This window comes from Tachypleus tridentatus, chromosome 3 (assembly GCF_004210375.1).
Source record: "Tachypleus tridentatus isolate NWPU-2018 chromosome 3, ASM421037v1, whole genome shotgun sequence".
Taxonomy (NCBI): Eukaryota; Metazoa; Arthropoda; class Merostomata; order Xiphosura; family Limulidae; genus Tachypleus; species Tachypleus tridentatus.
The window spans coordinates 66,971,220-66,998,934 of NC_134827.1; the positions used below are offsets into that span (position 1 = coordinate 66,971,220).

General features: G+C 33.8%; 1 protein-coding gene across 1 annotated transcript; it reads left to right on the plus strand.

The window, feature by feature from the left end:
- Positions 1-607: 607 nt before the first annotated feature.
- On the plus strand, positions 608-27,192 carry LOC143246089 (uncharacterized). Its single transcript, XM_076492305.1, has 4 exons — positions 608-893; positions 20,133-20,230; positions 22,574-22,715; positions 25,896-27,192. The coding sequence occupies exons 1-4, from the start codon at positions 845-847 to the stop codon at positions 26,099-26,101; spliced, it is 495 nt and encodes a 164-aa protein (XP_076348420.1). The 5' UTR covers positions 608-844; the 3' UTR covers positions 26,102-27,192.
- The last annotated feature ends 523 nt before the right edge of the window (positions 27,193-27,715 follow it).

Here is a 27,715-nt window from a genome sequence, read left to right on the forward strand (position 1 = left end):
ATAACTAATCACATGAGATGCAATCTCGTGGTCTAATCAGTAGATAAAGATGGCTAAACGAGTTAGTTAAAAAGAATTATTGCTAAATATTGTTACTGATATAAGAAATGGTTCATTTTTGGAGCATTATGTTATTCTTTGGTTCTTTCTTCTTTTGTTTGATATTTGTTGATATTCATCTAAGTGACATTTATTTTGTATTATTTATTAATATATATATACCTAGTACTGACCAGATACTGGCTTACTGACTGTTGTTTTGTACACAATAAAACTCGGATGCTAATTGTTTTCGTTATCTGTTGTTATTTTACACTTCTTGAGCGGCGTTTTGATTAACTACACTTTGAATTGATTCTATGGCTAAATTATTACGAGAAAGATGGGTTTCAACAGAAAATTGTAAATAATTAAACTCACAAACCCAATGAATAGACAGGAACTAGAGCACGTGACTGAGTCTACCAATGATAGGTAGGAACTAGAGCGCGTGACTGAGTCTACCAATGATAGGTAAGAACTAAAGCACGTGAGTTAGTCTGCCAATGATAGATTGGAATCGCACAACAAATGAAAGTGCTTAAAGCTAGCTCTTTACTATCACACCTGGACAACATAGACTTCACCTGACAGATCGATAAACGAATCAACATTTATAAAAGTAATCAATTTAAAAAAAAAAAAGCATTTTACTGTTTAAACTTGTGCTGAATCTATCGTTGTTTCACGTGGCTTGACGTCATTGACGCGTAAACTGCTCTACAACCTTCAATATCGAGGAAATTGACGGTGAAACTTTCACATTCCAAATCTTATTATATCGTGACTGACTTTAACACCTTGTATGTATGACTGGATATTTCTGTCCTTCTTGGTAACCCTGCAGGTTCCACGTAAGTAAACTTTTTTTACTCTTTTTACGAATTACTTAAATCTTATGTAATTACATGCTTATTAACACTATTAATTTTTTTATTTCATGCTTTCGGAATAACACTTGGCGGTAATTTAAATATCAACACTTAACAATAAGTTTTTAATTGGGTTAAAGCAAATTAAGCGATGACGTCATTCGCTAAAATAAAGGTGCATATTAAAACGTAAGTATTTTTAATAAATATAAAGTTATTTTGTACTTCTGGTACAAAAGGTAACTTCGGTCATTAGGTTCATAAAACCAACATTACATGTAAACAATCAGGCATGTGTCTAAGCTTCTAAGAAATGTACAGTCAAAGGGAATCTTTGTGGCTAACGTTTGTACTTGTGAAACAGAAAAGCATGGAAGCTGTAAGTTCTGTATGTTTGTGCATAGCACGTGTAATTGTTTAAATGTCTGTTAAAATTAACTTACTTTCCTTCCAACACTGATAGCATTAAAATATTAATATTCTTAGGTTTTCAAATTTAGATAAAAATACATATCTAACTGAACTTTTGTATTATGCATTTATTCAGATTTTTTTCACTTTATGATATTCTGTATCCTGACACAATAAAAAACACATTTTTTTTCAAACTAGATAGGATGGAAACTTTTAATGTAATTATGAATGATGTAGCATTTGTAACAACAAATAAAAACTAGTTTATCATTTATTGTAAGAAAAAGAGCAATTTTTAGTGTTAATTATTAACAGTAACAAACCACAGGATAAGAAACCCGTTCCCTTTGAGTCCTTCATATTTTGTTTCTGTAATCTGCCTTCAGTGACTCTATCGTATAAAAGGGATAAGGCTTTTATTTCCTTTTAGTGTCTCACTCTTTGTTTTTCCAGTCTGTCTTCAGTAGTCTTATGTGTCTGTGGACTCAAACTGATAATAAAACGGTTTCGTAATGACAAGAAACCCACTTGTAGTTATTGTTTTGTTTGTTTTTGGAATTTCGCACAAAGCTACTCGAGGTCTATCTGTGCTAGCCGTCCCTAATTTAGCAGTGTAAGAAAAACACATCAGTAAAAAACTAAGTAATAAATTTTCATAACTTGTAAGAAATAAAGTTCAAATACATGCCCTTAGAAAAAGAACCAGAACTGATGAAAAACTGCTGTAATATTCCTTCTGAAGTTCAATTTACATTATTTTTGAAGGGGATAATAAAACCACAACTTAGGCATTGGAACATCTAACTTGTTTGTTTGTTTTTTAAAAAAAGGGATAAAATAAATGTAATGAGCTTTAAATGATTTGCTTTGTTTTAAATTTCACACAAAGCTACACGAGGGCTATCTGCACTAGTCGTCCCTAATTTAGCAGTGTAAGACTAGAGGGAAGGCAGCTAGTCATCACCACCCACCGCCAACTTTTGGGCTAGTCTGTTACCAACGAATAATGGCATTGACGGTCACGGCTGAAAGGGCGAGCATGTTTAGCGCGATGGGGATGCGAACCCGCGACCCTCAGATTACCAGTCGCACGCCTTAACATGCTTGGCTTTGCCAGGCCAACACTTGTATTTAAAATGTAGGAAAGTCGAAACGTTCTTCACCGCCTTATTTTGGTAAAAGTGTTAACACCATACCAGCCGTCCTGAAACCGGTTTTCGATACCCATGATGGGCAGAGCATAAGCAAACGGTAGTCCGATCATGTAAAAGTAATATGTTCTGAAACATTTCAATACACATCCTGAAGAAATTGACGTTAGATAAGTAAATATTTATTTTTTCTTACTGGATACATTCAAAGTAAACTTTTGGATTTTTTTTTATCCTTCTTTGAGGTTAATTATCTTTATAATTAAGCAGAAATCACAAACTCAGAGTTAAAAGTTTTCGGAATCTAAATGTAAATAATAATACATGATATGTGTTATATGATATTGTTTATTCTCTAAGTGTTAGGATGTAAGTGTCTTTTCTAATCTAGCAATGTGTGAATTCAAATAAACACACTCTTCATAAAAGATGTAATATTAAAAGTACGTTAGGCCTAACACAACCGTCTTACGACCAATATATTTAATTAAACTCATGTTTCGCTGGTTTAGAAAAGGCGTTCAAAATTAAACTGTCCTGTATAGAATATATAATAAATATAAAAGTAGATAATTATGCTGTCCTTATAACTGACTTAGAATTAAATAATTAAAATATCCAAAGTTGTAGAGATTCAACGAAGTTAGTTAATCATATTTTTTCATTAAATTATCTACAACGTTGTTTAAAAACATTTATATTAATTAGTCCACGAATAAATAATCTTTTCAAAGTGTATCTTTATTGAAAGGTTTTAAGTAATTCGTGTTTACTTTAAAATCTAATAAAAAAACATCTTAAGTGGGAAAAAAGGTGTGGCTAGAAATGGATTGAGCGTGCGAATTGGAATGGTTACTGCAGATAGCCATCGTGTAGTTTTGTTCGAAATTCAACAAACTAACTGTCAAATCAACAATGGTAATGTTGTGGTGGACTTGATCTTGTGTATTCAATGGAATCTCACTCTTCTTATGAAATAAAACACTTTAATTCTTTTCACAACTACTTTCACCACCCACACTATTACATCACCTCCAAAAACTTTCGCCATTAAAGTAACTCAACACATAGAGGCCAATCGTCTCGAGTGATTTTCACTCTCACTTGAATTCGAATTTCTGTCAATAGAGAAAAGAGTGAAATACCATCCATCAAACCATAATTTAGAGTGGGGTTCTTTCTGTTCAATAAGGAAAATGATAAAACACATCCCACTAAATGGCAACTTCCAATCATTCATTGTACAATAATGAAAGGGGTTTAACACTACACATCAAAGCGCAATAATCAGTTATTGTGTGTCTAATAGTGAAATGGGTGTAACACCACACATCAAACCACAACATCCAGTGATTTACCAGTAGTGAAAATGGCGTAACACTATACATTAAACTACAACCACCAATCATTTATTGTCCAATTGTAAAAAATATAAAAAGCTAAACATACAAACTACAACTACCAATCATTCACAGTACAATAGTGAAAAAGGTGCAATACTAAACATCCAACCACAACATCCAATCACTTATTGTCCAATAAATAAAGCCCTTGCTAGTACAGCGGTAAGTCTATGGATTTACAACGCTAAAATCAGGGGTTCGATACCCCTCGATGGGCTCAGCAGATAGTCCAATGGGGCTTTGCTATAAGAAAAAAACACACACACACAAACACATCCAATAAATAAAAGGATGAAACCCCATACATCAAACTACAATCTCCAATCTATCACTGTACAATAAACAAAATGGTGTAACACTAAAACACCCAACCACAACTTCCAATCATTTATTGTCCAATAAATAAAAGGATGAACTGCTGTATATTAAACCACAACCTCCAGTCACTTACTGTCCAACGAATAAAAAGGTGAACTACTATACATCAAACCAGACTAAGTTATTCATTGCCCTCAGTTTGAGTTGCTCTCTTCTATGCTAACGAACATTTTCTTATTTGGACCTACTATAAATGCATTTCAAGCTGCCTTGATGTTGTCAACTTCTGTTTTGTTTTCATTGTTTAAAACATTTGACTTACTGAAGTTGGACTTAATCTGACGTCTCATACGCTGCAGAGATCTCTTTAGTAGTTTTCCATTGTCCAACCACAGGTAATCATATTTTTTACTGGAGTCATTCATATGTCCTTTTTTAGTCATCTTGTAAGTCAGTGGTACGTATGAGGATTCACAATTCTAAAATTCTCCACAGCGGACAGGGTTGCAGGTATCAAGAAAGAACAAACAAACCAAATTTTCCTTTTTTATGACCGCTCTAGACATTTTCATGACGAACGTCTATGAGCAACCTTTCATAGTCATTCCTGTTAAAAAGGATGACCTTTGATATGACCCTTTGTATTTCGGAAATAATTTATCATTACAGACTAAACAATACATGACAACACCTCTATATTTTTATCGCTCAAAAGATTCCTTGCCATATTGCGTAATCAATCTATTTTATATATTAGAAAAAGGCTTCTCAGTGTATCATATGGCCTAGAGTCCTAAGTTGGTTATTTCTGGGTTATATTCTGGATGTAACTGACGGTTAAGTCTTCAAGACCTTGTGTATTATTAGAAATTATAAACCACTTAATGATACATGGTTGTACTGCACCTGAAGTTAACTCTAAATTAGCCCATAGTCTTCGAAACCACAACGTTCAGCCACATAACGTCGTGTGTACGGTCATTATGTATTTCTATAGATAATGAACTCCACATTAAATTTTAAAATTTACAAAAATAATTAATGTTAATACATATCTGAGTTACTGTCATCTCCTCTTTCTATATATAACAATCTCTTTACCTTATTGTGTAATTTTTTATTAATTCAAAAAGGTTGAGGTGCAAGTTTTTTCCTGTTACATTGACTTTTAAAAAACAGTGAATCCACAATAACTGTTTGGTAGATTACAATGTCTGCCGTAATTATCATTATTATTACTGCTGTGTCGTTCTTGTTGTTTTTGAATTAAACACAAAGCTACACAATGAGCTATCTGTGCTCTGCCCACCACATGTATCGAAACCCGGTTTTTTAGCGTTGTAAGTCCGCAGACATACCGTTGAGCCACTGTTGGGCACTGTGTCCTTTATTGGTGTTGTTAATAATTTACCACTGGGTAAGGAATACTATGAACATTAAATTTCAGAATATTTGAAGATTATTTGTGTTAAATGTACGAAATATTTCAATACTATATACACTACTGCTGGTTAGAAATGATCACAGAGAACGTACGGCAGTTTTATAAAACATTCCTGTCATAAAAAGTTTGAAATAGCTGTAAAATACACGAACGTTGTGCTGGAGAAATAGTTTTAAAAGTGTCATTAAAATAAATAAGAACAATCGAGCAGCAAGAACGTTTCTTTCTTTCAAGTGTTAGTTTTGATTTTGGATTAAAGAAAGGTATAAATGGACCAAATATCTTTTCAAACTTCACATATTAATCATATTCGCTTTTGAAGCCATTTGGAAGCCACGGGGAGAAAGCTATTTTGTTTTGATGCAGATTTAACAATGAAATACGGATTTCGATGAAGTAACCTTTTCTTAATCCTAAAAAATCACCAAAATTCCCTTTATTTTAGATTATTTAATGACTGATTTTCTTCCACCACCACACTTCATTCAACCCCACCCCATCCCGAAAAAAGAAGAAACCAGGAGAATCATTGCAAGGAAATAATAAATATTTTACAAAGACAGCAAGGCTGAAATCAAGGGTTCGATTCCCCTCGGTGGGGTCAGCAGATAGCCTGATGTGGCTTTGCTATAAGAAAACACACACACACACATACAAAGATTTATTATTATTATTGAGAAGGCCTTGTGAAAACAATAATACTTCTTAGGTTTACGATGTTTAAATGGATAATATAAGACCAAGTAGCCTAATAATTCCGTAAGCTTAACAAAAAAGTTTAAATAAATGTATAAATATCTTAAACGAAATATGAAAAATCATTTTTCATTAAAGGGGATAAATTGTACTCATTATTAGGTTTAATTCTTTCACTGGAATTTTAAATTTATTATTATCATATTTAAGTTATTTCTTCGAATAAACGGTACTGTTAGGCTTAGAGTTCCATAGCTAGAGTTTACATGATGCATCAGTCCCTAAAAGGCCTGGAATGGCCAAGCGCGTTAAGGCGTGCGCTTCGTAATCTGAGGGTCGCGGGTTCGCGTCCGAGTCGCGCCAAACATGCTCGCCCTCCCAGCCGCGGGGCCTTATAATGTTTTGGTCAATCCCACTATTCGTTGGTACAAGAGTTAGCGGTGGGTGATGATGACCAGCTGCCTTCCCTCTAGTCTTACACTCCTAAATTATGGACGGCTCGGTGCAGTGGGCTAACAACCTACTCACTTAAATACCTGTTCATGAAACTGCAAGTGATTGCGGCCCCATGTTCCTTGACGGAATCGAGTGGTAGATGAATGATGAATCAGTCCCTAAGCGTACTTTCAAAATAGAAGTTAAAGTTAATTAACAGAGCTTTAAAGACTTCTGTGTGTGAATTATTTTCAAAACGTATAACTGGTTGTAGGGTTAATTATTGACAGAATGTGTACACGTCATCATTACGAATTTGTTACGTTTCTCATTTTTCAAAAGTCTTGAACAAAATTCATTCAAAATTAGGCTTAAAAACTATTATAGGGTGAATGATGAACAAATATGATTCGCAATTTCTATCTCTAAGCAAACACTTAAAATTATTTCATGGTTTATTTGTTTGCAATTAATCACAAAGTTACACAGTGGGCTGTCTGAGTTTTGCCCACCACAGGTATCGAAACCCGGATTTAGTGGTGTGAGTCCATAGACATATCACTGTGCCACTAGGGGCGTACTTTTATTCTTCGTGTTATATTAAGAATACAACCCATAATTTACTAATACAGCTCTTTCATCTCTTTAGTAGAAATTAATGATAAATAAACATTAATAAACAATATTAATGATATTAATATCATTGACGTGAAGGAAAGAACAGTTATGAGACATGGCCAAGCGTGTTAAGGCGTGCGACTCGAAATATTAGGGTTGCGGGTTCGCATCCCCGTCGCGCCAAACATGCTCGCCCTTTCAGCCGTGGGGGCGTTATTATGTGACGATCAATCCCACTATTCGTTGGTACAAGAGTAGCCCAAGAGTTAGCGGTGGGTGGTGATGACTAGCTGCCTTCCCTCTAGTCTTATACTACTAAATTAGGGACGGCTAGCACAGATAGCCCTCGAGTAGCTTTGTGCGAAATTCAAAAAACAAAAACAAACAAATCTTCACTTCACGATTTTAATATTTAAATAATACGACAGTAATTATTGTCTCTCGATATATTGACTCTTGTGATTATATTTATTTTGAACATAATGTAGAGAACTATATTTTAACAACGACTTTTTATTATTATTCTGCAACATAAATTTATACAATGAGATATTTTGCCAATTTTAATACCCGCAGGGAAGGTTAGGACTAAAGTTTTGTTCAAAGGCTGTTCAGGATAAACTTAATATTACCAGTTTTCGTTGATTAAAATTAGAAAGTGAACTTCTGCTGTTCTTCGCGTTATGTCTGTATAAAATATTCTAAAATCGTTTAAGAAAGAGTTTGTTTCCAACTGTTAAAAAAAATGTTATGACTAAACGCATTCACTGAACGATGCAAAGAGATTTCTAACAAACACATACATTCGGCACATTTTTATTTTAGATACAAATACACAAAACAGATATTTAAATAATTATGGTTCTTCCTATATAAGTAGTTAATGTCGTGTAATTCGAAACAAGTACGTGTGTTACAAAAGTCCTATGATCAAAGTTAACTCCCCAGTTTTTAAGTAAACTCTGGTTTATTTGAGCACAAGGTAATAAGTTAAATTTGTACCCAACAACCAAATAACTGAATCAAATAATTTGAATAAATTATCGTACTCAAGAACACAACAAAAAATATCAAACTCGCACTATCCGACTACAATTCCAAAGGACAAAAATAGTCATAATGCTACCATATTTATTTTATTTAAAATCAGATATATAACAAACAGTCATAAAGTATTCATTATCTTTAATAGACTGTACTATCAAGTGAACGTTATTTTGAGGGTGTTTTTTTTTAGCATTAGCCTCTCCGTTGGTGTATTAGCACTATATGACGACCAATTGCAGTGGTTGTGTCATCTAACTAAATCTTTTATTTAAGTCTAAATGTTTACCTGAGGTTGGATACGTTATTTTAAAGCGATTTGGGAGCCTTAATATATATAATTATTGTCCACGTCGCCACCTTCAGTCACACTTTGTATGACGACTGTGAACGCTAGCGATAGTCCTACACTTTAATTTCATTGCAAATGTTCAAAGCACAATACTCCTTACCTAATGCTTTCTACAATCTAGTAGTGTACGAAGACTACGGTCTCCTTTTTTTTATTCGATAGCTAGGATATTCGTGTCATTATCCAGCAACTTGAGACATGCGATGTCCACATTTTCTTGATTTCGATTCTATTTTAGTATTTATTATTTATCTTCTGTGATAAAAAAATGTCTGCTTTATCAGAAAAAGAATACAGATTTTTTTTCCTAATCCCTTTGTAACTGGCACACTGTATACGAAGTACAAAGGTTTAGGGTACTTTATTTTTCTATCATGCTTCGACACACATGATAAACTTCATGTTCAAAAGAAATAAAATATTCCTGCTCATCTAACTCTGTATTGTATATCTAACTCTATATTGTATATTTAACTCTGTATTGTATATCTAACTCTGTATTGTATATCTAACTCTATATTGTATATCTAACTCTGTGTAGTATAATCAGTGATTTTGCTAACGTCTACGTTTCTTTACAATGAATGTGTTTGGTTGTTTGACTATTTGTTTTAGAGCAAGGTTACACTGAGCTAGCTATCTGCTTTGACCACCGCGACTCACCGAATCTCGGATTATAGCGTTCTAATAAATCGAGATGAAAACGTTTAACTTTAAACTGGTTGCATTACAAAGATAAAAACAGTGTTAAAATTTGAAAGTGTCATAGCATATGTAACTTATAACATCGCAATTACAACATGAATACAGTGATATATTTTCATAAGAATAACTTGCAGTAAGAGATGATACATGGAATGTGTGTATAAGTTGTAAAAATATATGTTATTATATAAAGATACTGAAGTTTCTATGCTTTACACAGTTCACTGTAGTTGTCTTTGAATAGTTAAAATTTCATAGTTTAAAAACTCGTGACAAATAACTTCCAATGCTGTAGCTTAAAGCCTGAAAGAAAACATAATTTTCCATACACATACATGTATAACGTTCTAAAGTGACTGTTAGCAACCTTTTCGGGATTAGGCTCATGTTATTCTTGTTTATATAATACTTAAAAAGTAATAGCTTACTAAACTTAAGAGTGTACTAGTTTTATCTCCAAGCTCGTTTTCCTTGTCCAACAAGTAAGAACAGTGTAAATACACCTATTATAACAATGCAGCTGATATTAGACAGTGCATGAATATTGTTTGTACAATAGACTTAAGAATACATGTAGAAAACCTAAGAGTGAACGTACTGTGTTCATACTTAAGGGCCCCATTCTAACTAGTGACTCTATACAAGTTCAAAACTCGTATTAATCGTACTAATGATTTAAAACAAACATTAATGTGAAGATATTAACCAAATAATGTGGCCCGGCATGGCTGCAATTTGCACTGTCCAGGCCCGACATGGCCAGGTGGGTTAAGGCGTGCGACTCGTAATCAGAGGGTCGCGGGTTCGAGTCCCCGTCGCGCCAAACATGCTCGCCCTTTCAGCCGTGGGGGCGTTTTAATGTGACGGTCAATCCCACTATTCGTTGGTAAAAGAGTAGCCCAACAGTTGGCGGTGGGTGGTGATGACTAGCTGCCTTCCCTGTAGTCCTACACTGCTAAATTAGGGACGGCTAGCACAGATAGCCCTCGTGTAGCTTTGTGCGAAATTCAAAAACAAACAAACAAGCAATAACCAAATAATTGACGTAAATGATTATAAAATAAAACTACATTTAATCTGATCGAATTTGTAACACTCGAACTTCGTGTATATAGTTTATTTAACTGGAATTAGAATTCATATCAAATCAGTTGGTACTAGCATCAATAGATGTGGTTTAATTACAATCTTAAGTTTATATAGTGCTAAGTATTTGATTAATCAAGGGAAAGCATGAACAAACCTGACTTGTGAAAAATTACTATACCTGATTATGCAGTAGTTGAAAACATTGGTTCTGTAGCAAATGTGAAAAATAATAATTCCTTAGTTAGCAAGGCCGCGTTTTTTGATACAGCCAAATCAACCATCGTAGTTTACACTTATTGCTTGTACAGCCAAATCAACCATCGTAATTTACACTTATTACTTGTAGAGCTAAATCAACCATCGTAATTTACACTTATTACTTGTACAGCTAAATCAACCATCGTAATTTACACTTATTACTTGTACAGTCAAATCAACCATCGTAATTTACACTTATTACTTGTACAGCCAAATCAACCATCGTAATTTACACTTATTACTTGTACAGCCAAATCAACCATCGTTATTTACAACTTGAGGTAATATCACATGGTGCTGAACACTCTTTAATTATAATAATTTTATAAACTCTAGAATATTCGTGCTGAAAAAGTTGCAATGAATAGCCAATAACATAAAGAACAACAACGACATCACTGGTTATGTATTTGCACGTGCTTTCACTCAATGCTTTACTGTTTTAAACTAACCGTCTTTATTCCGAATGACAAAAAACAATAAAAAAAGAGGTTTACCTTTATTCTAAAAAGAAGCTGTAGTAAAATTTTGAACTGATAGCTTATGTAAATTTTTGCATAATGAAAAATAATGGTAAAAACTGAATGTTTTTGTTGGATACATTTACACATGTAGCTTGTACTCAGACTAATTTTTTTATACCATACAAAGTTTCCGTCCTTTAATCAAAATTAAGGATTTATATCTTGCAAATTTCTTAATAGATTTCCTTGAAATTTGGTATAACTAGTAAGAATCCAAAATTAAATGTTCAGGGACAATGTTAGAAAGTTTGGATTACTAAAGTCCGTGCTACATAAAGTGGAAAAATCGTAAGTTTTGTAGAATGGACGGGAATTGCCTGTTTTGGAGACACAAAGGTAAAGGACGACGTTTCGAAAGTCTTCCGCCTTTTGAAACGTCGTCCTCTACACTTGTGTCTCCACAACAGTCTGTTGCTGTCCATTCCACATAGTTTCATCTATCAAAGAAATATCGTAAATTATCTCTCTTAATAAGGTTGTTTTGGCTGCCTGACACACTATTGTGTGTCTTGATAAAAGAAACAAACAAGACGTGATGTAAGGAGGTTTGATATTTATTGAAATAATTAAGGTGAGTTAAACAATGTTGGGCACAAATAAGTCGAAACTGATCGTTTGTCTTGGATAAGGCCCGGCATGGCCAAGCGTGTTAAGACGTTCGACTCGTAATCCAAGGGTCGCGGGTTCGAATCCCAGTCGCACCAAACATGCTCACCCTTTCAGCCGTGGGGACGTTATAATATTCGTTATAAAAAAGTATACCAAGAGTTGGCGGTGGGTGGTGATGACTAGCTGCCTTCCCTCTAGTCTTACACTGCTACATTAGGGACGGCTAGCGCAGATAGTCCTCGAGTAGCTTTGCGCAAAATTCAAAACAAACAAACTTGTCTTGGATAAAATATTAATTATGGAATATTTATAACGAGTTACAGAAATCAGTGATGTTAAAATAAATTAGAATTACTATGATGTAGGTCCAGCTTATATTTCAAAAGTATGGACTGAAGTGGACTCTTGATCTTAAGCTTCTAAATTAACCAATTTTCGGAATACTAAGTTTATTTGTTATGAAATATGTCGTTACAATTTAGAGTTTATAAATGATCCATCATCATCAGAAACCCTAAAGTTAATGGGTGAGTTACGTGAGTCGCCTTCTTCACCTCATAACTGTATCTCTTTTTCAGATCCTGAGAGTAACTCAACCACTCTTCCACATGTCATCAACAACAACCATTATACCCACCACTCTTCCACATGTCATCAACAACAACCATTATACCCTTTATTGATTTCATGTTCATAGCTCCAGGCCGTTAGACTTGTAATTACAGTTATTACAGACGCAATACTGATGGACCTATTGACTTATTGTTGAGGCAAGTCCATCTATGAAAGCTCAATAGGAATTGATGCTATAAAAGGTGGTGATGACTTCGTGGAAATCACAAGGGTCAGGAAGAGAGTCTCGAACACATAATAGTAAAAGATTGTATAACGTGATCTGAAACAAAATAAACCGTCAGTGTGTGTTTGTTATGATTACTTTTAAGTTGGTGAAGACATTCCAAAAACCTATGTCTCTTCGACTGCTTATAAGTCTTGCCTGAAATGCGTTACCATCATACAGAATGCATATTTTGATACAGCACTCAGTTTCAGGGGTTTCTTCCTTCTTTACCTGCTATCTCCTAAAACAGTAAGTACCACGCTTCTGATTGAGGAAAGGGTTATGTGTTTAATGCATTTCTAGCGAGAGAGGCACTCACTAGAACCAAAACTTCGGCAACGCAGAGTTGATCATATTCGACTCCAAATAGAAAATGTCTCCATGTCTCTGTCTTTATTAACCAGATAAGAACCATTTTTGATATTACAATGAGGAATAATAAAAAAAGTGCCCACCATTATTCATCAAAATGTGACTATTCTGACTCAGTCACAGAGCGAAAATAACGTGAAAAAATCGATCTCCATGTTAATGTATCTTTCTTTGTATTTTCGTGACCTTAACCCTACAAATACTAGTCAGTTAGATAACAGTCTAAATGTTTTCCAACCCTCGAAAAAGTGCAATCGGCCGTTTTTGAGAAATTTAACTGACAATCACACTCATACACACAGGGCTGAAAACATGACCTCTGTCCATATGAAGTAGTTGTGCTCATGGACTTTTCATTGTTTGGTTTTTGCTTTTCTAGTTTCACAGAAAGCTACACAGGAGCGATTTGAGCTAGCCGTCCCTAATTTAGTAGTGTAAAACGAGAGTGAGCGCAGCTAGTTATCACCAGTTCTTGGACAACTCTATTTTAGGGAATAGTTGGATTGACCGTAGCTGATAGAAAGAGCATGTTTAATGTGACGAGTATTCGAACTCAGGACCGTAAGGTTATGAATCGCGCGCAATAACTATTTGGGCATGCTGGGCCAACAGTTTATATATCATCGTTAAATCTATGATCTACATAATACGAAATTCTCAAGACAAAACTTTATAATTATAACATGTAATAATAATACTGTAATTTAAAAGGTAGATTCACGTTTTTAATACGTAAATAGTAACACAATAGCAATTTATTTTTGAAACTAAATCCAACAACACAAAACTTTCTGCAAATACTTTATTCTCATCCGATCAATGAAAATACGTTTCTGAGTTTGAAATTCGTTTTTCCAAACGTCTTCAGCTTTTAACCAGATCATCTTCGTGTTTCACTTTTATATCAAGAAGTTGAAAGGAAGGTTGAGATTTAGAAAATAGTTTGTGATAGAATTCTAGAATGTATTATGTTTCTGGAATGTTTCGTGAGATCCGAATTCATCAAAAGATAAATTTTCCTTTTACTTAGTTCTGAGACATTAACCTTGTCTGCATTATTACCATCCCGATTTCTTTATTTCTTACGACATTCGTCAATTATATGTTTGTTTGTTTTTTGAATTTCGCGCAAAGCTACTCGAGTGCCAGCTGCGCTAGCCGTCCCTAATTTAGCAGTGTAAGATTAGAGGGAAGGCAGATGGTCTAGTCATCACTACCCACCGCCAACTCTTGGGATACTCTTTTACCAACGAATAGTGGGATTAAGTGTATCATTATAACGCTCCCATGGCTGAAAGGGCGAGCATGTTTGTGGCGACGGGGATTCGAACCCGCGACCCTCGGATTACGAGTTGCACGCCTTAACCCACCTGGCCATGCCGGGCCTCGACAGTGATATCTTAATACATTTAATCAGCGGGATTGCAGAACGTCATCTCTTCTAAACCTCTTGTTTGGTATAACAGCTTCTATTGCTCGCAATGAAGAATTTTTCTTTTATCATTCTATTTTTCAAGCTTCAGAATACTCCATTATTATAGGTTGACGGTTTAAAAATAACAAATTATTTTAAACCTTTGTTACATACATGTCAGCAGGTTTGAATTACATTTAAGTGTGTGTGTGTGTGTGTTTTCTCTTATAGCAAAGCCACATTGGACTATCTGTTGAGTTTACCGAGGAGAATCGAACTCTGATATTAGCGTTGTAAATCCGAAGACTTACCGCTGTAACAGCTGGGGACTGCATTTAAGTTAACTTTCGCATAATTAAAACAAACTCAAATGAAACAGCATTAAATTATTTATATTTTTACATTTCATCCAAATCTGTACATATACACACACATTTTAAGATACAGTTTTACTACTGTACTTATTGGTCTTGTTATATTCTGCTGTTATCACTAAATATATTTCTAAGTGTTTTTAATGTACAGTCAGCGGTGCACCAGTTGAGCTTTATTTAATCAGTTACATTTATTACAATATGCTTTGTCAGTTACGTGTGTTTGTTTGTTTACTAAATGTCATTTAGATTATTTAATGCAAATAAAGCTTTATCTTATCGTTCCATCGCTTTTGTACTTTAGCTAAAATACGACATGATACACAGGTTTTGTAGGACACTACCACATTTAAAATATTAATATGTAAACAATATTAGTATGTGTTTGTGGTCTGCCTTCCACAGGTATTGAAATCCGGTTTGTAGTAGTACTAGTCCATAGACGTACCACTGTGCTACTAGAGGGTTAGTACCAACCGCTTTGTACAAATAATTTCGTTTCTTAATACGCTATTTGTACATATCAAGCATTGTTTTAAGCATTACGTTCCATTATCCTATCGACTTAATCCATCGGAGTTGTTCTGTTAAATCTCGAACCAATGTCATTAACTGTGTGAAGGATAATAGAAACGTAAAATCAGTACTTATGTGTTGACTGTTTCTGTTGAAGTCCTTTGCTTAAATTGAGATGTATACGATTATATATGTCATTGAACGTATCAGAGGTTGAAGTGTTTTTAGCCAAATGTACGTCTTGAACAATAAATTTAAAAATATTTCGTGTGGTGATAAACAATAGTAGATTTTGTGAAAAAACCAAATATATAAGGATATATGTGACTCCGTAGGCAACAAAATATATGATTAGAGCGAATTATAAACATATACGTATATACTATACAAGCTATATAACAGGACGTTCTAAGAAGAAATTTTAATGAAAGGTCATGTGAATTTTGTTTAATAAAAACTTAACAAGAAATATGAGGAAATAAAACTTTGCATACGAAAGGCTTTAAGAACACTTAGAGAAGAACCGAACCGTGTTGCCCGACAAGTGGGTTAAGGCGTGCGACTCGTAATCTGAGGGTCGCGGGTTCGAATCCCCGTCGCCCCAAACATGCTCGCCCTTTCAGCCGTGGGAGCGTTATAATGATACGGTTAATCCCACTATTAGTTGGCAAAAGAGTAGCTCAAGAGTTGGCGGTGGGAGGTGATGACTAGCTGCCTTTCCTCTAGTCTTATACTGCTAAATTAGGGACGGCTAGCGCAGCTGGCACTCGAATAGCTTTGCGCGAAATTAAAAAAAAAAAGGAGAGAAGAACCGTATAATTTCTCGATGTTTCTTCTGATACCGAACTACAAGCTTCATATTATTATTCTTTATTATCTAAATATAATTGTAGAACATCAACTACAAGTTCTGATAATGTACAATACATATATATATATACAATATACAATAATCATTCAATGCAAGTTACTGAAAGTCACTAATAAAGGCTTGAATGGATAACATATAATAACTCTTTTTACAAGTTTAACATAGTAACAATAATATAAAGGTTTTACGTCTGTCCCTATATTAAACTTGTATGTTTAACATAGTAACAATTATATAAAGGTTTTACGTCTGTCCCTATATTAAACTTGTATGTTTAACATAGTAACAATTATATAAAGGTTTTACGTCTGTCCCTATATTAAACTTGTATGTTTAACATAGTAACAATAATATAAAGGTTTTACGTCTGTCCCCACGTTAAACTTGTATGTTTAACATAGTAACAATAATATAAAGATTTTACATTTGTCCCTATATTAAGCTTGTAATAAATTATTTTTCGGTGCCCATTTAAGCCTTCCCCACACCTCATCAGTCACAGAATGGGTTACTTGTTTTCAAAAATAACTAGAAAATAAACGTTTCTCTGTAACATAAGGAATATTTACAAGTGGTATTTTTTCACGGACGCTCTCTTCTCCACCATGTTCTAGAGCTGTGGTACCCAACCAGGGGTGCGAGATAGCGTTCCGGGGGGTACGAGATAACATTTGTTTTGGCCACCTTCACCTTTATTCTTAAATACATAATTACTGTGAGGGGTGCGAGAACATATTAAAATTGTTTAGGGGTGCGGGGCATAAAAAAGGTTGGGATCCACTGTTCTAGAGAATTATACATTCCAAACAATAATGAACAAAATGAAATATTTTACTTTGGTTAGTAGTCTATATTCTGTACGATTTACTAAGTAACAGCACTTCAAAGAGTAGTTATGTTAAATGGTGTAACACATAATTATTTGTTGTCCAAGTACGGTAGGTTTTATTGAGAATACGTACGTCAAAATAATATCTTTAATTATGTTAATAACGTTCATCCTTTCAAAACTTTACATACTTGTGATGCTAATGATAAACGTGATAAAATAAAAATATGTATCATACTGCATCAGGTATAAGCAATTTAATCATCTCATAACTGTTGTTTGTAATTAAACACAAAGTAAAACAATGGGCTATCAAATCTGTCTCATAGAAGTGGCGTAACTACTATCTTATTTATTTATATTATTTTTGATAATGAATTTCATTACTCCCTACCAAAACAAAACAAAAAAACAGTATATACACGTAATACGACTTTTATATTTATTTGTTTTATTAATAGCTGATAATGGTTTAGTCTCATTATCAAATATATATATATGACTATAAAAATATTACACATATTTTTGGAGCACTGTAAGTTAGGGAAGTTTTCATTCCTTGGGATAGAGCAAAAGTTCACAATGTAAAGAACCAGGTTAGCTGAGTTTAGGTAAGTTCGGAAAATGTTTAAAGAATACTGGGTGTTAAAACCAGAAGTAAATCACGGGCTAATTAAATTTTGTATTTTTATGTTGTAAGGTGAGGCCATTGTTTCATAATTGTGTTCATTATCCATCTTTGTGCATTGTTATATAAATCAAGGTCATCCAAGATTCGTCATGTAAAGCGAAATGCAAATTCATGGTCATTCAGTCTGTTCTCATAAGTGGACCTTATAATTTATGACATTTATGACATTATGGAATGCGATCACAATGAAGAATTAAAATAGCCTGATACCGATGTGGTATTTTTAAAATTAAAGAGATGATAAGGTCCTGGTGTATCCTCAACCATTTCTCTGATAGAACCGTTTTTACGTGAAGAAGTGGTGCTTGTCACAACAGTATCTTATGTCTATAGATACTGGTAGGTACCGATGTCTGTAAAGTATCCAAGCTATTCTACTGTCAATCCCTGGTCTTCAGCGTAGAAGTCAGAGTCATTTCCGCCACCCACCGTGTGGACTTAAATGACATAGAACGAAATCTAAACATCTAACTTACGATATTCTAAAGTCTGATACCTCTTTCTTATTCACTGCTTATTTTGTTACTGAGTCAATTGAAATAACTAACACTGTAAATTGTTGTGGATTAGTTTCTATACGTTGTTAAGTGAGGATGATTAATTTATATGATGTATGTTTTTACAATATATGCTGTTGTTTTCATAACCTAACACAATAACTATTGGTCAAATTTTCCAAATTATTGCTTGAAAACAACTCCACCCAACAAAAATACATTGCTATAGTACTCTGTTATGCTTTGCTATGTTACTTTATTGTACACTCTTATATTTTGTGATGTATATAGTTTTCAAATTATCTTTACCAATATAAAAAAGTAAAACACAGTTTTATTGCAGTTCACTAAGTAAACAACGTAAAAAATAAAAAAAAAAACATTACACCCCTGCTGGTTAACAGCTTTCGGCTCTACCCACAAGACATTAGAAGTAGTCATTATTGTTAGGTTTCACTATCTATGCTCAAAAAAGTAGTAATTGTAAAATATTTCATGTTAATAGAAAAACATTTAAAAATACGAATTTAGGATAAACATTATTTTTAAGTCTTGTTCATCTGACATTGGTTTTCCTTTCTCCTGTGTTCTGTTACAGAATATTTAACTGGAATGAAAAGTCGGCCATCAGTATTGACTCATTTGTCAATCTTCTGTAGTGAGCAACTTGCTAAAATCCTCGTTATTCATATATGATTAATACGTTCCCGTTTAAAAACGTACCATTACCTAATCTTTTTACGCTACACTCGAGTAATGTTTTAGCCTGAATCGTTCATTTAAACCACATATATCTACATTAATCGACATGACAACACTAACCTATATTTCGTTTTGTAATGCATACTTCTACTTGACTTTAGCATTGCATTATTGTTGGGAACAGTATTGTATATCTCTTCTTGCCAGCAGTAATTCTTGAAGTAACAAATATTAAACGTGTAGATATCAAACAAAATATTATATTTCATCAAAGAACCATTACGAATAGCAACAGTACCTTTCTTAAAATCTTTACCAGGGCCCGGCATGGTCAGGTGGGTTAAGGCGTTCGACTCGTAATCTGAGGGTCGCGGGTTCGCATCCCCGTTGTGCCAAACATGTTCGCCCTTTCAGCCGTGGGGGCGTTATAATATGACGGTCAATCCCACTATTCGTTGGTAAAAGAGTAGCCCTGAGTTGGCGGTGGGTGGTGATGACTAGCTGCCTTCCCTCTAGTCTTACACTGCAAAATTAGGGACGGATAGCGCAGATAACCCTCGAGTAGCTTTGTGCGAAATTCAAAAACAAACAAACAAACAAAATCTTTACCAATAGCTTGAGATACTAAAATAATAAGATACCCGTAGTAGGTAGAACACAGATAATCCATGATGCAGGTTTGTGCTTAATTACAAAGACGTGATCCAAAAGCAGCAAATCCATTTAAAGTTTTTATCTCCAAAATGACAGCCATGGTTATTCAGAAGTGTAACAATTGGTACTTAGATCAAGAACTTTAAATTATGAGTGTTAATTCCAATTACTCCTACTAATTTACTGTGTAAACAAACCGAACAAAGGGTGAATTTTATCTAGTTCTACAATTTTAATTTTGTTATAGACGTAGGAAGGCACAGCCCTCCTTAACCATCATGTTTATGTTTATTTACCTAAGAGTTGCTTTAAGCATGATTTCATGAATATCTTAATGAGTTTATAACTTGTTATTATAATGACCTAACTTAACCCATTTTCCTTTCCTTTCTGAGACCAGAGTTGTGCCCTTTATCTATCAATAGTTCACCTAGATCTCAACCAGAGAGTCCGGATTTAGTGGAAGTCATTTGTAAAGAAGGAAAACAGATTATTTCGGTAAGATTTCCCCCTTAAGCTAGTATGTAAATATTAAAACACTCTACTAAAAATCATAAAGAACATTCTGTCCATAAACATATTTTTAACGTAAAGATATTCACGAGAAGCAATTTTAAAAATAAACGTTAACTTTTGTTCAATAAATCTAAACCAGTGGATGTACTTTGCTTGTCGAATACTCCAGAATAAAACACACATGAATTTTAATTCCATCAGGTATAGTCTATTATTTCTATACAAACATATTAAGACATATATCTCACACCCCAACCCCAGTGGCAAAGCGGTATGTATGCGGATTTACAACGATAAAAACCGATTTTCGATACATTTATGACCAAAATTCAAGTAGCCCATTGTGTAGCTTTGTGCTAAATTACAAACATACAACCATAACTATAGAAAAATAAATGAAAATTATAAAATATTTTCATGTCAATATGTCACTATAAAAATGATGTAGCGTAAACGGAACTATAATTTTTATTTGATTAAATCACTCATTTATCAACATTTCTTTCAGCAAACCTGATCTTGGATAATAAATTTGATCTTGGATAACAAATATGGTCTAAGATTAAGAAATTTGATCTTGGATAACAAATATGGTCTAATATTAAGAAATGTGATCTTGGATTAATAAAACTGATCTTAGGTAACAAATCTGATCTCGGATAACAACACCTGATCTTGGATAACAACACCTGATCTTGGATAACAACACCTGATCTTGGATTACAACATCTGATCTTGGATAATAACATCTGATCTTGTAAGCCGATGATGTTGCAATTACGAAGCATTATCAAGTAAACGTCGAACGAAGTATTTTGATAATTAGTTCAAATTCATATCAGGCTGAATTTAAGAAACAAACTTATATAGCTCAATGTACCTTCTATTAGCAGAATATTTTGGTTAGAAAACCATTTAAGATCTTATTTGATAAAACACAAAGTCACCTGAGCTTTGGAATATATCCGATTAATAAAATATATTTTTATAACACAAGTTGAAACACAAGCAATTAACACAGCATTACATCCACCACTATACTGGTACAGATATGTAGATGACACGGTTGCGGGATTCAGATCTACAGAACACACACTTAATTTTTTCAATCACATTAACTCTATACATCGCAACATTAACTTCACATCTAAACAGGAAGAAAGCAATCAAATATCATTTCTTAACCTCAAAATTACAAAAACCGATACACAATTTAAAACCGAAATCCACCGAAAAATCACCCTTACTGGACTATACATTCCTTGGGGCTCAGCACATGAAACAAAACAAAAACTCAACATACTAAGAAACCAAATAAACACAGCCATAAAACTATGTTCACCAGATAAAATTAACGATGAATTAGACAAAACAAAACAATACTTCATCAACATCAATAAGTTTCCTCCACAAACCGTGGAAAACATTATACGCACACACCTAGACAGAAAGCAAAATCAACCAACAAAAATAAATATATCCCACGGATTAAAAAATCACGAAACCATATACTGCTGCATACCATATATTCCCGACATCAGCAGAAAAATAACCAACATTTGGCAAAAAACTAGTAACAAAATATGACATTCCACTTAATACCAAATTTATTCAAAAAGAAGGCAAAAACCAGAGAGAGTCTGAAGTACCATTAGCGATAAAAGAGGTCATCAAGTACCTTTATTAACTGCAGAGGACCTAAGTATGGTTATTAACCATAGAATTCCAAAAGTACCATTATTAACCACAGATGCCCTCAAGCACCATTATTAACCATAGAGAGTCTGATGTAACCATAGAGGACGTGAAGTATGGTTATTAACCATAGAGTTCCAAAAGTACCATTATTAACCACAGATGCCCTCAAGTACCATTATTAACTATAGAGGTCCTGAAATATCATTATTAACCATAGAGAGTCTGATGTCACCATAGAGGACCTGAAGTTTATGTTTTATAGCATGAAACATCTTCTGAATTTGCATATACAAATGTAAAACAAACATATATTAGTAAAATTAAAAATATTAATTAACTATCCAATTCAATTATCAATAAGATGATATTATGATTTTTAGAGAAACATTAAACTTTCGCCAGGTGTATTTTCGTAATGAGAAGAAAAGTTCCGAGAAATTTGTTCCTAGTACTGACATATAGTATGTTGAAATGACTGACACGTCAGCACCCATTCTCATTTAAGATACATTGAGACATATCATACAAAGCCTGATACCTATTGATCTGTAGAGATGAAAATATTCTGTGGGAAATACGGTTATATTCTGTATTAGAATGTTTTATTAATTTGTTTTTCTATTGCAGGGACCATGGCTTAGACATCGAAGCACTGTCAATGGCGTGTTACTTCCTAATCCCAAAAGTGTGGTAGCAAAGGGTAGTTCTTGTTGTTCATCGTGTTTTTCAATCGTGAGAAAAGACTCTAGAGTGTGTGTGTTAACAGAAGGTAACAATATTACATACACTGTGCAAATTCTACTTCATGTTACAAGTAAGAACCCAACAATATTTTCATATTAAAGAGTCGTAACTTAAGAGACGTTTTACACTTACAAGTTTCGTATTACAACAAAATAAATAATCAGTATTACAGTATTCACTTCATGAAAGGGGTAGAAAGTGGTCTTCTGGCTAAAGGGTCGGACCGTGGACCCGAGAGTCCCTGGTACATGTTCCGTTTCCACAAAATCACGCGCCGTCCTGTGAACCACAGAGTGTTTAATAAGAATGACTGTTAAATCCCACTGTTCCATTTTAGGTGGTGTCCATTAATTTCCTTAATAGTTTTCAGTCCCAAATTAGGGCATGTTCGTTCACATGGCTCCTTGTTTGAGCTAGACAGAATATCTGTGACAAACAAATAAACACTTCTAAATCTCTTATTGTGTAGCTTTGTGCTTAATTATAAACGATCTTACTAGAAGTATGGCTACACAGATACATATATATTATTGGTATCAGTATTACTGTAACTTACCCAATAATCAGAGAAGTACAGACTTTTATACGATATTTATTTCGACAGATAATAAAATATATCTTAATTATCGTCTATACATTGCCTTTCTCTACATTATTAGCAGAATTCATTGTATTAATACAGTCTTTCTTTTTTAGTATGTTTAACAGCATTACTAGGGTTCACTACTGAACTCTATATAACTAGAAAGAGGACAGTTTCATCCTACAGCAGGAAACGTATACCCGGCATGGCCAGGTGGGTTAAGGCGTTCGACTCGTAATCTGAGAGTCGCGGGTTCGAATCCCCGTCGAACCAAACATGCTCGCTCTTTCAGCTACGGGGGCGTTATAATATTACGATCAATCTCATTGTTCGTTGGTAAAAGAGTAGCCCAAAAGTTGGCGGTGGGTGGCGATGACTAGCTGCCTTCCCTCTAGTCTTTCACTGCTAAATTAAGGATGGATAGTGCAGATAGCCCTCGAGTAACTTTGTGCGAAATTCAAAACAAAAATCAAGCAAAAACAAACTAGCTGCGTTCCCTCTATCGTAATCTGAGGGTCGCGGGTTCGCATCCCCGTCGCGCCAAACGTGCTCGCTCTTTCAGCCGTGGGGACGTTATAATGTTACGGTCAATCCTACTATTCGTTGGTAAAAGAGTATCCAAAGAGTTGGCGGTGGGTGGTGATGACTAGCTGCCTTCCCTCTAGTCTTACACTGCTAAATTAGGGACGGCTAGCACAGATAGCCCTCGAGTAGCTTTGTGCGAAATTCAAAAACAAACTGCCTTCGAACTCAATTCCAAATAGCGAGATAAACGTAACCATTAAAGCAGATTCTACAATGCATTGTGGAAAGGTTTCATGTTCCGGATGTTTTGGGGTTCAAAGATAATACTACATTTGATAAAAAAAAAAGTATATCCATATTATAATAGGTCAATAGAAAAGATCGAAAACTGTACAGTATTTGCTAGGTTAAAAGCAATCTTAAGTTTCATAACCGAAACCACAAATAATATCACTTATGAAAATTACACCAGTAAATATGACACCGTTCTCATCTATATTCAATTAATTGGTAAGTGGACGTAACATTCAATTAATAATTATTGTGTCTTACCACTTAAAAACTTTCGGGTTTAATATGTGACTACTAAATGAGTCTATCTTTTCCTGTTTTCCAAATTTTTTCGCACTCTGGTGACACAATTGTATACCTGTAGATTTACAACGCTAAAATCCAGGCTTCAATACCCGTGGTGGGAAGAACACAAAGTATCAATTATACAGCTATGTGTCAATTACAAACAAACCTAGTTTTTTAGTATTTTTTCTCTTGCCTTCATTTGCAAAAATCATGTAACATCACATATTTTTACAATACACAAACAAAACTTTAAAAAAATACAAGAATGTTATCATAGAAATCAGTAATTGTGTTTTTTTATAGCAAAGCCATACTAGACTATCTGCAGAGTGCACCATGGGAAATCGGATCCCTGAATTTAGGGTTGTAAATCAGTAGATTTACCGCTGTACTAGCGGGCACTGAATAATTACATCTTACAGTATTAAAACTGAATCAACCATTTTGACTTGTGTACCGCTAGTCTTATATTTAAAACTGAATCAACCTTTTTGATATATAAAATAACAAGCAAACAATAGCAAATAATTTAGCAAAACATTATACTTATTTCTTCTTAAATAATCCCAAATAGTTTATCCTGTCAACTTAATTAAACTTCAAGGTAATATATATTTACTTCACGTTTCTCATCCTTTTCAAAATCTATTTATAATAGGATATCTTAAAACAAACGATAAATCGTATTACAGTAATTACATAATTACTTACTCTTTTTAAATTCTGAAAAACAAAATAATTACCAAACTTGTGTGGTTCTCTTTAACTTGGAAGTCTAATAGTTTAATTATATTATATAAATAAATGATATATCATAAACGTCGGGCCTTAAAGTCTCTAATTTACTAAAAAATATATTACAAAACACTTCTGCCTCTCTACAGATGGTTATAAAGTGTGTTAGATAGTTGCAAATAAATTTCAAAGAAATATATAATCATTTCTTACCCGTTCTGCTTGATAGAAGGGGTTAAGTCATACGACTCTTAATCTGAGGTTCGGGGGTGCGCATCCCCGTTGTGGGAGCGTTATAATATGACGGTCAATTCCACTAATGGTTGGTAAAATAGTAGCCTAAGAATTGGCGGTGGGTGGTGATGAGTAGCTGCCTTCCCTCTAGTCTTACACTACTAAATTAGGGACGGCTCGAGTTGCTTTGCGAGAAATTCAAAAACAAATAAACTCTTCAAAATGTATTCTACTGAATAATTTATATTTTCCCCCAATAAGAATGTAAAATATCTTCCCCTTTTTGCAATCGTCCAGGCCTCTTTTGTTTACCAAAACAATTCTACACTCTCAGACAGTATGCTCATTTGACATGTTATTGTTAAACGTAAGTATAATTGCAATAGGAATTTGAACAAAGAAAGTTTTTTGTTCTTGTTTTTTTTTTTTTCCATTTACTGACCTTCGAATGTCTAAGCTATATCCTGATACAATATTTAAAAATATAGAACTAAAACTAAATTGAATATTGCTTTGTTCATAACATGTGCTTTATCTCTTCTTCTTCAGATATAGATGGGGTAATTTCTAACATGACAGTTAGAACTACAGAAGGAAAGACGAAATTCAACGTGGCAGGGTTCATCGTTGGAATGTTACCTCCTCTTTTTATTTCCTTTTACATCATCTTGAAGCTTGGGAATCGTTCTCGTTATGCTGAGGATCGCGCTGAGGAGCAGGGTATACGTGAGGAGCCGTTTTTTGTTAGTTACTAAAGGCGTGAGTTTAAAAATACAGTTATGCTCTCATTAAAGATGAAAACCGATTGACATAACTCAGACGTTTGAAAGTGAAGAAAGGCACGGGATTGGAGAAACAATAAAAATGCCAATATTTGTGTCGTATATTACATACTCTTTCTGTGAAATATATTATCGGAGAAATAATAGTTAACGTGATTATCAATAGGAGGCGGCGCGACTCAACTTCAATAGGTAAGATTTTATATAATATTAAATCGTGGGCTTTAGAAGCATTAGTTTTTAAACTGAAAATTGTCATCTGAATTACAATTTAAACATCTTTGGTTATGACTGTTTCACCAAATTAAAAAAATTATAAGTAAAACGCCACCTAAGTGCTCTTAAATTAAAAATGCACGTGTTATAAACTAGGAGCCTACTTGTATTTACAAGTAAGAAACTGTTTTGAAAAACATACTAGGTTAAAGTAGATCAAAGTTTATCTTTGTGTGTTCATAAACCAAATTTGCTACAACTAACTTATGATCGGAATAAACTGAAAATTATCTAAGTCAGCAGTACAGTTAATTAAACATATTGAAAGAGTGATTGTTAATATTATTTATACAGAATTATTATAGTTTAGAATTCCACTAGAAGAGAAAATCATCATATTGCTAAAGATGGAGTTTTGTAGAAGTTTAACTCGAAAGGCTCACAATAATTTACAAATGTTTATGAGCAATTATTTTAGAAAAAAACAAATATGGTTTGACTGCTTAACACATAAGGCATGTTATAATTTAAAATTAATTATAGTAAATTATTAAATCAAACATGAAAATTAGTTTGTTATGTTTAAGAACTTTGCTTTTGAATACATTTGATAATATAATACTTTTCGATGCAAATATATTTAACACAGATTTGGAAATTTCATTATTTTCATCGCTGTGTAGTAATACAATCACTTTTTTATTTTTTTTTTATTTACAAAAATGTTATCATTTTGAGGCTATCCCGGGTATTGATGACTGTTTTAGTTAACCTTTATATGATTCCAGCATATTAAATGATAAAACATCACTGTATAAATAACTTCCTAATTTATAATAAACTTTCATTCTTCCTCTATATGTCTGTTTAAGTGAGAGACAAAAGTTATTTACTTGCTTTAGCAAGATCAACGAGCCGGACAAACTTTTTTTAGTATTGTTAAAAGTCTCAACGTTAATGTGCTTAACAAATCTGGTACAAATCCATGTACACTTTACAGAGTTATTAACCTAAAACTGCGAAAATGCGTTATCTCCGCATTACAAAAGATGTTTCAAAGTGATTCAGAGTCCAGATCCGACAATGGATCCAGATCAAATATGGAAACAGCAGTCCCTTACTGACTTCACATCTTGTGTAATGTTTACTGAGTACATTGGTCTATTAGTTTTCGAGATACGCACGCTGAAACACAGACACGCACATATACATATGGACCCGATTGCAAACAAAACAAACGAAAAGCAACGGTAGAGAAACAGTATCTCCATTGATAATGTTAGCATCTACACTATATATTGATAAAGCTAAGTTACAAAAATAATGGCCTACGATGTCACAAAATAATCTCAAAATAAGATGTGAGTGCGT